This window comes from Mesocricetus auratus, unplaced genomic scaffold (assembly GCF_017639785.1).
Source record: "Mesocricetus auratus isolate SY011 unplaced genomic scaffold, BCM_Maur_2.0 Super-Scaffold_100676, whole genome shotgun sequence".
Classification (NCBI taxonomy): Eukaryota; Metazoa; Chordata; class Mammalia; order Rodentia; family Cricetidae; genus Mesocricetus; species Mesocricetus auratus.
In genome coordinates this window covers 89,428,108-89,441,655 of record NW_024429266.1, presented here as the reverse complement: position 1 = coordinate 89,441,655, position 13,548 = coordinate 89,428,108, and the positions used below count along the sequence as shown (strand labels likewise).

At 51.5% G+C, this 13,548-nt stretch overlaps 1 protein-coding gene across 1 annotated transcript in view; it reads right to left on the bottom strand.

The window, feature by feature from the left end:
* The window catches only part of Rhoq (ras homolog family member Q), a 36,851-nt gene extending 30,814 nt beyond the window's left edge, over positions 1–6,037 (bottom strand). Inside the window, exons 1-2 of the mRNA XM_005077271.4 lie at positions 5,681–6,037; positions 5,076–5,134 (exon numbers count right to left, since the gene is read on the bottom strand). Coding sequence (XP_005077328.1) covers positions 5,076–5,134; positions 5,681–5,822 — 201 coding nt within the window. The 5' untranslated portion in view covers positions 5,823–6,037. The remainder of the gene's footprint in view (positions 1–5,075; positions 5,135–5,680) is intronic.
* Positions 6,038–13,548: the final 7,511 nt, after the last annotated feature.

Sequence of the window (13,548 nt, the reverse complement as noted above, 5' to 3'; positions counted from 1 at the left end):
CTCCCCAGCCAAAGCTGGCCAAATGAGGGCAAAACCAACCCCCCAGGGTGTAAGAGGAAATGTAGCCTATCGCAGTCATAAATCATTGTTTTCTGTTTTTGTTTTTGTTTTTGCTGCATTTGTAGTTTTTCTTCCTGGTTTCTCTGCCTCTGCCTTTTTCCTCTTTGTAGCATCACTGCTGTGTCTGGGGCCTGGGGATGGGGGGGGGATTGGGGGAGTACCTGCTGCTGAGGCCTCCAGCACATGCGTCCTCGCTGGAAACTGATACTCCCACAGAGAGCTGCTAGGCTTTGCCATTCGCTATCATCCCCTGAAACCCCAAATTCCACAATGAAACTACAAAAGTCCAAGTCTCCAAAAGGCCCCTGACCTGAGCATGAGGCTACAGGGTTCAAACCCCAGTACTGCACCAAAAAAAAAAAAAAAAAGTTAGCTCTGTGACCATATCATGGCCCTCCACCTCCCCAGCTCCTCAAGGCTGACGAGGCAACAGCTTGGCATGTCTGTAGGACCGATGCTTAGCATACCAGCCAGGAAACTTTAAAGTCTGAAAATGTCAGGACACCTCAGGAGAATCACGTTGGAAGTCGACCAAAGGGCCCAAAAAAGGTTGAAGCATGACCGAGGCACAATCAGGCACTGCCCCCACCCTAAGGTCCCTGCCTTCGGGCCCACGCTGGAGCTGGAACAGACCACCAGTGCCCCACGCAGGGAAACACGGTGTAGTATTTTAGACAGGAACAACTTATGAATGAACAGAGACCACCTACCTTCTCAATACAGAGGAGGAAAGCAGCATTGTGTGACGCAGTGCAGCCTGGGTTATAAATAGCTTCTACAAAGGTTAGCAAAATCCAGACAAGAAATCTACAGTGGGTTACCAAGGGAAACCAGAGGCTCAGTGCCCCTTCTCACCTGTTGCAGGTCTATCTAGAAAGAGCCTTGAGACTCCTCTCACACTCCATTCCCTCAAGGATGGAATGCGGGGCGCCGAGGGAACCCGATGACTTGGGGGGTGTGAGTGCCCAATTCCTGTACCCCACCTCTGCACACTGAAGTAGGGAAACCATTGTTTCTGACTCCCATCAGCTCACCTGCCTGCCGTTTCCTTTCTGGGAAAGGTCTACCTGGAAAGGTGTTGTGGACAAGCCCTGCCTAAGACGGGACGCACTGATGTGCTGGCGGTACCTTTGCCCATCGCTCCCTCCTCCCATTATGCTAGTTCCTGGGTGCTGTCCCAAGAAATGCAGAAGAGGGGAGGGGCCTCCTGGCTGCTGCCTTCAGTGGAGGTTCCCTTTGTTGGAGGAAGGGCCTCCCTGGGTACCCAGAGAGCTCCCGTGGTGGTGGTGGGCAACCAGCTACAGCTGCTGGGTTATGGCAAATGTGAAGCAAATCTCATTTGTCATTGAAAGCTACCCCGGGGGACACTGGAGTAAAGATATTTATAGCTCTCATGTATGCAACCCTGAGCCCAGATGCTTAAGTTGCCAGATATAGTAATGGTATACCTAAAGCACACATGTGATCTTGGACACAGAGACAGTGGCCGGATCTACAACTTTAGGGATCCCAAACGCACCCCATCACGTGCCCTGAGACCTGGGATAAACTGGATCTCAGTGACTCCCTCCTGAGAGCATCAAAGTTCTACCTTCCTGCCAAGGATTAAGAGATCAGGCCTGGAGCCTGGAGCTGGAGTGCAGCCTGCTAAGCACATCCCTGCTGGCTCGTTTGGGCAGAGAGCGCCCCACTTCCTTTCATTCCCAAGAGTGGCAGCCGGGGACAACCCCACCTTCTAATCCCTGCCATAACAAGCAGAGGGCTAGTACAGAGCCTACACCGAAAGGAGAAGTGTCCGTCCCGACTCCGCCACCCCAGACAGGAGACAGGCAGAGAGCCAGACCTCCGTGTAAGGCCCCCCGGGGTAGAGGAGGGAGCCTATGTCAACTTCCACTCCAAAACACTTGGCAGTCAAAATGGTAGGCTGTCCTAGGACCACCCTGGGGCTCAGCCAAGAAGGGGAGGGAGTTCCTTTCAGGAGCAATGCTTGCGAGCGAGAAGAGCATTGAGAGATGTCCTACACAAGGTTTATGATGGGGACTGATGTCCGACACATTCTTGTACTCTGATTCTCTCTCTGCTGATTGCAACAAAGGTCAAGTAGACAGCAGCCTGCTCAAGAAGGCCAAAGGTCACCACCTAACCACCCTCCCCTGACTCGTAGATTCCTAATTTGTCAACTGGGCAAATGATGCTTGTGCCTTTGGACTTGACCGGGGTCATCAAGAAGGCCAAGAGTAAAAAAGTGAACTAGAGGTATGCCAACCTGAGGGAGGAGGCATGACTGCGTTTCTTCAAGGAGATGTGCCAAGCGCCCACACATATGAGCAAACAGTTTGGAGAGAAGGCAAGTGTTTCCTAGTGCTGTGATCCTCCTCATCCCTCTGTCTCTGGGGGGGAAAAAAGAGAACCAACAGAAACCTACACTACACGTGCCCCTAGCTTCTCAACGCCAACACAGAGCCCGGAAGGATTTCTCTGGCTCCACACATCTGCTATCACTTCTGGGATCAGGCCCTCTGGTAGACTATCAACTTTGGATATGATACATTATGTCCTCTTCCACTTGTGACCCCCCCCCCCCCCCCCGCCCAGTGACACTGCCCACAGCAGAGCACAGTAATTTTTTGTAACACCATTTGCACACCTACTATATACAAAGAACTGTGGATGCCAACTGTTTTTGCAAAGGTTAATGAATTTAAGGCAGCCTACGGCTCTTCGGTATAGATGCTAATTATCCCACATTTTACTATTACAGAGAAAGTAAATAACTTGGTTAGAACTACACACAAGGTAGAGATCTGAATTCAAGACGTTTTGGTCCCTATATGCTTTCCTCTGTTGTCTATCTGGCTGAAAATCCTCGACAGGCAAGTACGTGCATGTATGTCTATGTATTTATTTACTACTATTAGTATCATAAGAGGAAACTGATACCTATTCATAGAGAAATCAGGTCTTAAAAAATCAACACCGAAATCTATGTAAGACACATCCGATCCAGACTCTTACATACATTCACACCATCAGCAGGAGGAGGGGGCTAACTTAAATGTTCTCTTTTGTACAGCCCAGATGCTTAGCATGATACAACAGCCCTACTATATTGTCTGATAATGGCTAAATTTGGTTATTACCAATGGAATGAATTATCGCTAACTTTAACTCCGAATCAAAAGTATCAGTAAGTGGGTGAAAACCCAGCAGCGCCTACCATCAGGCGGCACAGGACTCCGCACCCCCATCGCATCCTCCCCACCCCCACCCAGTCTACCACCACCAAGAGAATGACTGGAAAACTTCAGGTAATTTATGCACACTAACAATCTGGCCAATAGGGGGCAGACATCGGCACTCCCCAGGATCTCAAATTGGGGTGATGCAAGGGTCTTTATCTCAGCAGCAAACCCTTGTGTGCCGCATGACCTGGGATGTGCATACATGGGCATAGGGTTAACTGTAACTGGGTCTCTGTATAAAGACTTCCGACACCCACATGTCCTGTTAAACAAGGTGCACGGTTAAAACCCCATCACTGCAACAATGAAATGAGCTAGTATGAAAAGTTAAAATTAGAAACTCCCCCCCACTCCCTATTTTCAACTGATGTCAACGTCTTCTCTATCAAGAGCACAACTTAAAAGTTGGTGGTATCTGAGTTCCACTCCTTGCCTTCCATAACTGATAAAGGGGGGGCAATGAAAGAATAACCAAACCAGGACCCCAAATCTGAGAATCAGACCTGGCTGCACTGGCCTGGACACCTTGGATGACAGAAGTGTCCTCTGGCCCTTTGAACCGCACTTCTCCATCCTCAGATGTTCCCATGACAGTTTAGAAATCAGGACCACTTCAAGCCCCCTCCCCCAAAAAACCCAACCCACAAGATATTTCCAGATGTCAATATAGAATCAAAGAGTGTACAATTCCAAAAGGCAAATCTAAACAAACAACACATATTTGGTATACAGTATCTGTAGTGGTCTGGTCTTTCTCCTTTTTTTTCTTTTTTCTTAAGCCACCCCCCCCCCCCCCGCTTCGAAAATAAAGAAGAAACTGAATGACTGATCTTCCCCCAGAGCCACTCGAAACCCTTCAGTGGCTCCTATCTCCTCAGGGTCCTTAAGTCTGCACAATACACAGAAACTTCTTCCCGAGACTTCGGGCCAAATAGCAGAGCTGAATTCTGAAACTTCATCACCTTAGCCCCAGAGGAAAGAAAGTGGGTCTGGCAAGTCAGTAGTGCTGGGTCAGGGAGAGAGAATAAAAACGCCTTAATCCTTCAGGAGAACAGCCTGGCCCTTCTGGTTTGCAAACACTAGCCAGAGGCCGAAGGGAGAAGCCTTCCTTTCTTTTCTGCACAATAATCTCTCCAAAGAAAACACAGTCACCTGGCCCTCCAGGGGGAAGAAAGACTCATGCTGAACTCTTAACCCTAGCGATTCCGCACCCCAGGGAGTGGCTGAGGGTTGTTGTTTCTTTCCTTTTTCCCCGTGGTTCTCTGGTAACACCACAAATTACGTTTTCAGGGACTGGAGTCCCAGAGTGCAATGATGTTGTAATAAACATAACGAGAACCAAATGCCTTCCCATCATGTTAGATGATGCCATTTCCCACCAATCAGGCTCCTCGGGCAGGCAGACCACTCACCAATGAGGGACCAGACAAAGGCTGTGAGGGGGGAGACCTGGTCACCAGCAACTAAAAATAAGAGCGCTTCACCATTGGACGCCGCCACTTTGCAACAGGAGTTGGGACCCACACACCAGGCAACGCACGTAACGACCCACACAGTCAAAAACTTTCACATCCCGGGGGTTCGCACTGTTCAGCCTTTTCTTTTTGGTTTGTTTCCTTAATTTGCTGACTTAAGAAAAGACCCGATCCCGAAGGAGCCCCTGGAAGACACACCCTCCCACCTAGACACCTCAGCTTCCCAAGGCCCTTCGCAGTCGCACAGAATTGGCGAAAGGTGGGGGTAAAGGAACCGGCCAGAGGCCAAGACACTTACCTGTCCAGCTGTGTCATAGAGTCCCAGCAGGTACTGCTTGCCCCCGACGGTGACGCTGACTGCAAGGACAGGGGTGGGGGTGGGGAGAGACGCTCACAATGACCTGAGGTCAAGCAATTTCGTTTTACACAGGACCCCCACACACTTTCCCAAATCACGGGGAGGCGTGTGGGTGCTCCCCGGGAAAGAACACCCCCCTTAACGTTCAGCTCGCTGCCAAAGTGGCATGAGATCTAGTCGTAATGTGCACCCCTGTTATCCACCCCTCTTCTCCCAAGTCCCATAGCCACGTCTACCCTAGTGTCCCCAGATGTCTCCCCACAGGGGCTTGGGGCAGTAAGGGAAGCGACCGCGGGAAGGTCAAGGAGGGCGCTCAGGGAACTGAGAAGTGTGGGAGAAGGGGCGAGGGGGGAGATAGGGAGGGGTGGGAGTCGCGTTGAGGGGTGTCCAGAGACACAGCCTCGTCTGGGGGTGGGGCCGCCAGGCAGAGGGCCCGGCGGGGGAGGGGAGCACGCTCAGAGGAGGCAGCCAGGGGGGCTCGGCCAAAGTTGTTCCAAAGTTCCCGGCCCGGGATCAGCCCCTCAGTCAGCAGGGCAGAGGCTTACCTGCGTAGTGGTCGAAGACAGTGGGCACGTACTCCTCGGGGAAGGCGTCGTTGGCATAGCTCATGAGCAGGCACGTCTTGCCCACCGCCCCGTCTCCGACCACCACGCACTTGAGCATCAGCGCGCCGGGCCCGTGAGCCATGCTGCGGCCGGCCGGCCTCGGGGCATGGTCCCCCCGGAGCCCCCGCCCCGGCCCCGGGCTCAGCCCCAGCCCGCCTGGGGGGTCCGCCGTCGCCGCCGCTCGGCGCAGCAGGGCAGCCCCCCTGGCCCCATGCAGCGGTTCCCCTCACCGGAGGGGAAGGTGCGGCGGGCCCGGGGCGCTGCCGCCGCCGCCGCCGCTGCTTCGATCGCTGCCCCGCTCCCCGCCCCGGCCCCGCTCGCCGCGTCCGCCCGCTGGCCCCGCCGCTCAGCGCCCGAACCCGTTCCCCTGCCCGGCCTCCCCAGGAGGATCCGCCGGATCATAAGACTGTCCGGCCCCGGGGGAGTCGGCAACTTTGGGGAGGGCGGCGGAGGGGAGGGGCCAGGCGGCTCTGCCCGCCCCGCACCGCCCCGGCCCCCGCCCGCCTGGGTCCGGAGGAGGGCGGTCCCGAGAGCCGCACGTCCCGCGCCCTGCGCTCGCACCCGCGCCCGCCGTGGGGGGCCCTGCCGCTCACCCTAGCCTGGCTCCCCGTGAGGCGGGCGCGGAGGCAGTGGAGGAGGCGCCCGGGAGCCGGGAGGACGGGAGGGGAGCTGGGGGAGGGGCTCGCGGGCAGCCGCTCGGGAGGAGCCCAGGGCTCCTCGCGAAAGTGCGGCCAGAGCCCGGAAGCGTCTGCTGGCCCTGGTGCCGGGAGGAGACGTGGAGGCCTTTCGGGGAACCACGACGACTTCAACGGTGACGCAATTGTGCAAAATGATACAGATGTATCTATTTAAATTCCGCCTGGAAGGCAGGAGCCATCCTATCCGCCTGCGAGTGCTCCACGCAACTAGAAACCAGGAACAGCGGCCAAGCGTGTTTTAAAAATAATTAATAACAATAATTAGAAAGGCGCGCGGAGGCTGGGAGGGTGGTGGGTCTCCTGGCTTATTGCTTCAGCATCACCGCCCCACGCCTTTCTTTCGCAGCACGAGCTTGAGTCATTTTCTATGAAATCGGTGACTAAGAGAGATGCAGCATATTGCACCCCCAAGCCAGCCACAAAGAGGCGAGCCCTCGTCAGGAGACTGCAAATGTTATTTGTGCTCCCCCTGGAGGCGACATTGTCCGAGGCTTCCTTTCTTTCCCAAAGGTCTCTCCAAAAGTATTCGTTTGTGATCCTTGAGGTGATGTGTCCTCACGCTCTGAGATTTGGCCAGGGATCCAGGGCCAACCCTGCGCCTCTGTCTGGCAAGTCCGGAAACACTTGTCTGGCCAGGGCGGTTCTGTGGCCCAGGGCTGCTTCACACTCACGGCACTGGGGCGAAGGCGCAGTCTGCGCTGACCCCACACCGCACCCCATCCCCAGCTTGCCGACAGGGAAATTGCTTCCACTCACTGATTCTCAGTGATAGAAATTGCTGTGCAGACAGGCGCGTGGGGTCATTTAGGCCCTCACCCTCGGGTTCGGGGTGAGGAAAACTGGTACCTAGGAAGTGGTTGCAAAAAAGGCTTCCTTGTTACTCCTGGCTATCAAGGATTTCAGGAGCACTGGAGGGAAATACTCACTGCGATGTTCTCATTTCATTTTCACGACCCCCCAGGGACCAATTCTCAAATCCTATCCCGATTTCAAATCTACCAGGAAGATTTCAAGTATCATGTAAAGTTTCTGGTGAACGTATGGGAGCGTCCCTCTCTATACCCTGCCCACTGTGTTTGAGTAGAGAGGTTCTTGTGCTGACTGCGTTGATAAACCTGAAAGTTACTTCGTAAGTTCTTGAAGGCTAAGAAAGGCAACAAATTGCCTTGAAGTCAGATCTTTCCACTTTCTAGTGGGGGAGGAAAGGAAGGTTTGCTACCTGAAAGATAGTTAGCTCAGGCCGCCTTTGCAGAGGCTAGTATTCTGAAAGGAGGATCCGTGGACGATGTGAACGAGCTGTGGGAGCCAGCTCTGCGGAAAACTGAATTTGGTCCAAGCACCACAAGTTAGCCACGAGGCTGCCTTTCTCCGGGCCTCGGTTTTCTGCTCTAAAAATGTGAGCTCATTGCACAGGGACCCCACGGGTTCTGGATGGCTGTGGGACGCTCTGGGAATCTCAGAGCACACTCCAAGTTGGGAACTGATGTGCGATGAATCATGCAGTGGTGATTTCATTGGCGACAGTGACCTCATTCCCTTGGCCCACAGTAATGTCAAACAGACTGCCAAGAATATCGGAGCTCTGGGGACCGTCACACCTGGTATGGATATGGATTGAAAAGGGGAGGGGGAGAGTCATCCGGAATGCTGTCTCTGCTCCCTTCCACTGGAATAATTAGACGTCTGCAAGACCCTCGATTTCCCATGGGTGAAAAAAGAGAGAGAGAGAAAGAGAGAAAGAATGCCCAAGTGGTAAAACAGAACAAAACCAAAAACAGTTCTCAAATGTCAAGGACTGGGGGACAGGAAGCAACTTTGTTCCTAAGCATCCCATAGGCCTCTGCTCCCCCCCCCCTTTTGTCTGAGCTGTGAGCATTGAAACAGACGCAGGTCTGTGTGGGAACAGAGAACTTGTCTAGGCAGCCTTCTCTTCCTCCCCTACAGTCCTTCCTTCCTCCTCCTCCTCATTGATTCATTCAGTATTTCATTTAACAAGCATGAATTGAGGTCGACTAGAAGCCAGGCTTTCTTCCTGGCCAGGGGACTTAGAGCTGGCAAGCCACCATCACTAGAGGGGGAGCGGAAAGGAGCCGATGGGCAAACAGATAATTGCTATATAATGTAATCAGTACTGTGGTAGGGGAGAAAGAGCAGGCTTCTGGAGGAGTGGAGGAGGCAGTAGTAGCCGTAGCCGCTTAGCCGTGGGTGTGCTGAGGAAGCGGTATCATTGGCCTGGGGCTCCTGAGGCTAACAGAAGGCCCGGGGGAAGCAGACGGCATGCACTGGCCAAGGGAGAGCAGCACACAGTTTTTTAGGAATGGCGTCCATCTGAGGTAGACAGAGGACAGGCTTAGTGGTGCAGAAGAGCCGATGACACTGCTTGCTTGTCAAACTTTCTTTGTGGTAGAGTATCTTAAGGCATGTGGCTTTTGTTTATGCTGCATTTGTTTAACTCTGTGAAGCTGTGTTACTGTGCCTGTCTAAAACACCTGGTGGTCGAGCCGGGCGTTGGTGGCGCACGCCTTTAATCCCAGCACTCGGGAGGCAGAGGTAGGCAGATCTCTGTGAGTTCGAGGCCAGCCTGGTCTACAGAGTGAGTTCCAGGACAGCCTCCAAAGCCACAGAGAAACCCTGTCTCGAAAAACCAAAAAACAAACAAACAAACAAACAAACAAAAACCACCTGGTGGTCTAATAAAGCGCTGAACGGGTCAATAACGAGGCAGGAGCAGGGATAGGTGGGGCTGGCGGGCAGAGAGAATTAGGAGGAGAAACTAAGAATGAGGAGCAGCAAGAGAACATGGCTAGGAGGACAGCAGGGGCCATCCACTCAGCTACCCAGCCAGCCAGCCATAGAGTAAGAAGGAAAGTAAGAAAGACAAGTCCAGAGGGAAAAGGTAAATGGCATAAATTAAGATAATAAATGCTGCTGTTGCCGGGCGTTGGTGGTGCACGCCTTTAATCCCAGCACTCGGGAGGCAGAGGCAGGCGGATCTCTGTGAGTTTGAGGCCAGCCTGGTCTACAGAGCGAGTTCCAGGACAGCCTCCAAAGCCACAGAGAAACCCTGTCTCGAAAAACAAACAAAAAAGAAAAAGAAAAAAAATGCTGCTATCAACAAGCCAAGCTAAGATCAGGTATTCATAAGTAATAATAAGCCTCAGTGTGTGGGGGTGATTTATTTGAGAGCTGAGTGGTGGGTCCCCCCAAAAGCCAAAAGAGTAAAAGAGCAAAAAATTAAAGCAATACTCATTCCCATAGAGATGCATACAATCAGAGAGGTTCATCTTTATCTACTTAGCAAGAGACAAAGGCACTGTCTGGGTGAGCTGTGGCCCTAAAAGCTAGGATACAGTGAGCGGCGGAGAGATCGGCAGAGCACTGTTGTGAGCCGTACCTGCGTTGCACTGTGTACACAAATGGAGGTCCGTGATGTACGTAATCTTGTTTTATCTCTGAAGTGACTGCAGGATAAGGCTTGTAGACAGCAGTTGGTCTGTCCAGGACAGCACTATTTGCTCCTGGTAAATATTCTTTGTAATCTCATCTCTGTTATCTTACACATCCTGCCCGAACCCCCAAGGACTAGCCTACATGGGTACTGACTCCAAGGCAAGACAAGACACACATTTCCTGAAATTTTCAAATCCGGGGCTCCCAGCAGGACTCTCCTCTCTTTTTCGGCATAGCTGGTTTGCGTGGGTCTGAAAACTGTTGGCGACCCAGGAGCTAGTCAGTTCCAGACGGTGAAGCCAGGGGCCAGAGAGAAGCAACCGTGGAGATGTGCTGCCCTCAAGGTGTGCATGTACTCATTCACACAAATATGCACAGGATTCTATTGTCCTGAGGCCTTACCGACTCTTCAGACAAACTGAGTTAACACAGCTGTCCCTTTCACCTAATGAATTGAAGTTAGTTTTCAGCCACTGGTACCCAAGGAATTCCGACTCTTACAGTGTTCTCATTATAAGCCGTGGTAAGGAATATGCAAAGGTTTAGAAGCTTGCTCAGGCCGGGCGTTGGTGGCGCACGCCTTTAATCCCAGCACTCGGGAGGCAGAGACAGGTGGATCTCTGTGAGTTCGAGGCCAGGCTGGACAGCCTCCAAAACAGAGAAACCCTGTCTTGTAAAACCAAAAAAAAAAAAAAAAAAAAAAAAAAAAAAAGAAGCTTGCTCAGTTACACAGCCAAGTAGCAGGGCTAAGGTTTGAAATGTCTTCCAACCCCATGCTACTGGCTGTACATTCTACGACAGTACATCAAAGATGCAAAGAAAAAAATGACAAATTTAGGTCTGTCATTTGAGACCACTCTAGTGCATGGATTTGGCGAATAGGAGGAGACTAAGAGGGAGGGAAGAGGGGAGACATCATGTAAGACTCAACAAAGCGGGTCTGGAGAGATGGCTCAGACTGCTCTTCCAGAGGACCTGAGTTCAATTCCCAACAGCCACATGGCAGCTCACAACCATCTCTAATGAGATCTGAGTGCCCTCTTCTGGCCTGCAGGCAGAACATTGTATACATAATAAATAAATGGACTTTAAATAAAAGACTGGATGAAGGATTATCATGAACATGAAGAGTGTAAAGTTCAAGATTATATGACAGAAATCCACGGAGCTTGGTAACATGGGGAGGGATTTACCTTCCATTTACTGCTCTGACCAGCGGTTTCCCTTGCCTCGCTAATTAAACACAAGCCTTGGACTTCCTCTGATAGGATAATTCCAGTGCATCCCAAAGCCAGGCCTGGCGGTAGTGAAAGGTCAGATGGCTCTGGTTAACTCCTGGGTTAGGCTTTGTGGGAGGAGGCGGCATGGGCTTCATCCTGACTAGATCCGTGCTTCCCTTGTGATGGGCCGCAGTTATGAAGGGGGCTTTTGGCAGGAGAGGTAGCCAGCAACATTCATTCCATCCGGGTTTTTGCTCACTAGAGTTCCTAGGCCTCCAGGTGCTGCCGTGGAAATGACAGCTTTAAAGGGAGAATGGAAGCGTGCGGCAGGTCAGGTGCGGAGCAAGGTGAGCTGAACCCATGCTCACTCAAGTCTTGGTGTGTTTCTCCTCCCTCTCTGAAATCCCTTCTGGGAAGTTATCAATAAGGAAGTGAAATGGTTATCATGCTTCTTGATTCTGCTGTCTCTTACACGTCGTCCCTAGGCTCAGATTGAGCCACATAACTGCCGATGACTCCCCCTGCCACTCAGACTCTACTGATTTCATGTCACCTGGCCATATACCATGCCTATGCTTCTCCTTCCTATTTGCCCCTCCTATATGCATTGCTTTCTTTGGTAACAGACATTGCATGGGATTTTGAATGGGGGTACTGATGGCTTAAACACTGCAGTGAGTTCTTTTTTTTTTTCCGTTTTGGTTTTTGAGACAGGGTTTCTCTGTGTAGCTTTGTAGACCAGGCTGGCCTCAAACTCACGGAGATCCACCTGCCTCTGCCTCCCGAGTGCTGGGATTAAAGGCTTGTGCCACTACCGCCCGGCCTCTGTAGTGAGTTCTTAAAAGTCATTGGGCCTTAAAGATTGGAATGATAAAAACCAAATCTAATAAAATTACTTCACTTGTCATTGTGACTGGCAGCATCACCACCCATTGCTGTAGGAGAGGACGCATCTTTCGGGGTTGCTGCAATGGAATCCTCATATAATTTGGGAGTTGTCCCCTTCCATAGCTTTAAAGAAGACTGGGTCACAGATATCTCTTTGAGAAATGAAGTCACTATTTTATCCCATGCTTCAGTACTAAGAGCAATATAATTGAGTTCCTGGTTCAGAAGTGACAGGTACATGAGTTGCTTAGATACAGGTGGCAGCCACGGTACCTGCCAGCCACACTCATTTGTAGCTGTTCTTTCGTAGTGGATGTTTTGCTCAGTGAACATTCTGAATGTGCAGCATCTTCTAGTGTCGCGTCTGCTGCGCGGCTGTGTCCGAGAACGTGCGGAGGATGTCGGGGATTGACAACACAGAGACTTGTTCAATGATGTAAAGAAAACTTTAAACAGGCTCCAAAAAAGGTTCAAGAAAACCTCCTCAGAAAAGCTCCCACCAGAGAAGCTTCTGCTCTCTCCTCTCCCCTGGCTGGTTCTGCTCTGACACCAGAGGTGGATGTGTGTGGGTTTTTGAAGGTGCGGTTAGTCTCTGGACAAGGTCGAGGTCAGGGCAGTTTCCGTGGGAAGGCCTTTTCCAGGAACTTATTGTATCGTTTTTTAGTAAACATGTTTTTACTAAACATTGTCTCACAGCTGCCTACTCCCAGGCAGAAGGGGAAGTGGCCAGGAACTTATTGTATCGTTTTTAGTAAACATGTTTTTACTAAACATTGTCTCACAGCTGCCTACTCCCAGGCAGAAGGGGAAGTGGGTCTCTGCTCAAGGTCTGGTGTCCCCACATTCTAGTTCAGTGGTTCTCACCCTGTGGTTTGTGACCCCTTTGGGGTCGTACATCAGATACCTTACACATCAGATATTTACATTACGATTCGTAACAGTAGCAACATTACAGTGATGAAGTGCGGTTCGGGGTCACCACAACATGAGGAACTGTATTCAAGGGTGGCAGCGTCAGGAAGGTTGAGGACCACGGCTCCAGTTTGTAAGTCTCAGTGGAAGGGAAGCACTAACCCTTAAAGCAAAGATAGACGTTGCAGATGTTCAGTCCCTGCCAAACCCATGAGACAGTGAAACTCGGGTTAAATAAAAGCCATACTCTCTGGATGTTCTGCTTCAGTGGTGGGGGAGTAGTCAGTTCTGACACGGGAAGTGGCACCTCAGGAAGGCAGAGGTTGTTGTAGATGTGGCATGATTGAGTTGCTGAAAGCTAGGTGACAGGAAGTGGTTTTCTTACCAGAGTAGCTCCCGAGGTGCACACTGGACACCATACCTATCTATCTTCAGCAGTTTCTCCAGCTCTTCTACAACTCTGCATGCCTTTTCTGTCTAACCAGACATCATTTCTGTCTCCTGCAGCCCCGCCCCCTGAGAAAGGAGTGGGCCAGCAGATGACTACAATGAATGCATTTCATGTAAGCAGCATAGCAGCGTTCTCTTCTACCATAGCAAGCAAGAGTACTACACCAATCTTCCTGATGTGCAAAAAGCC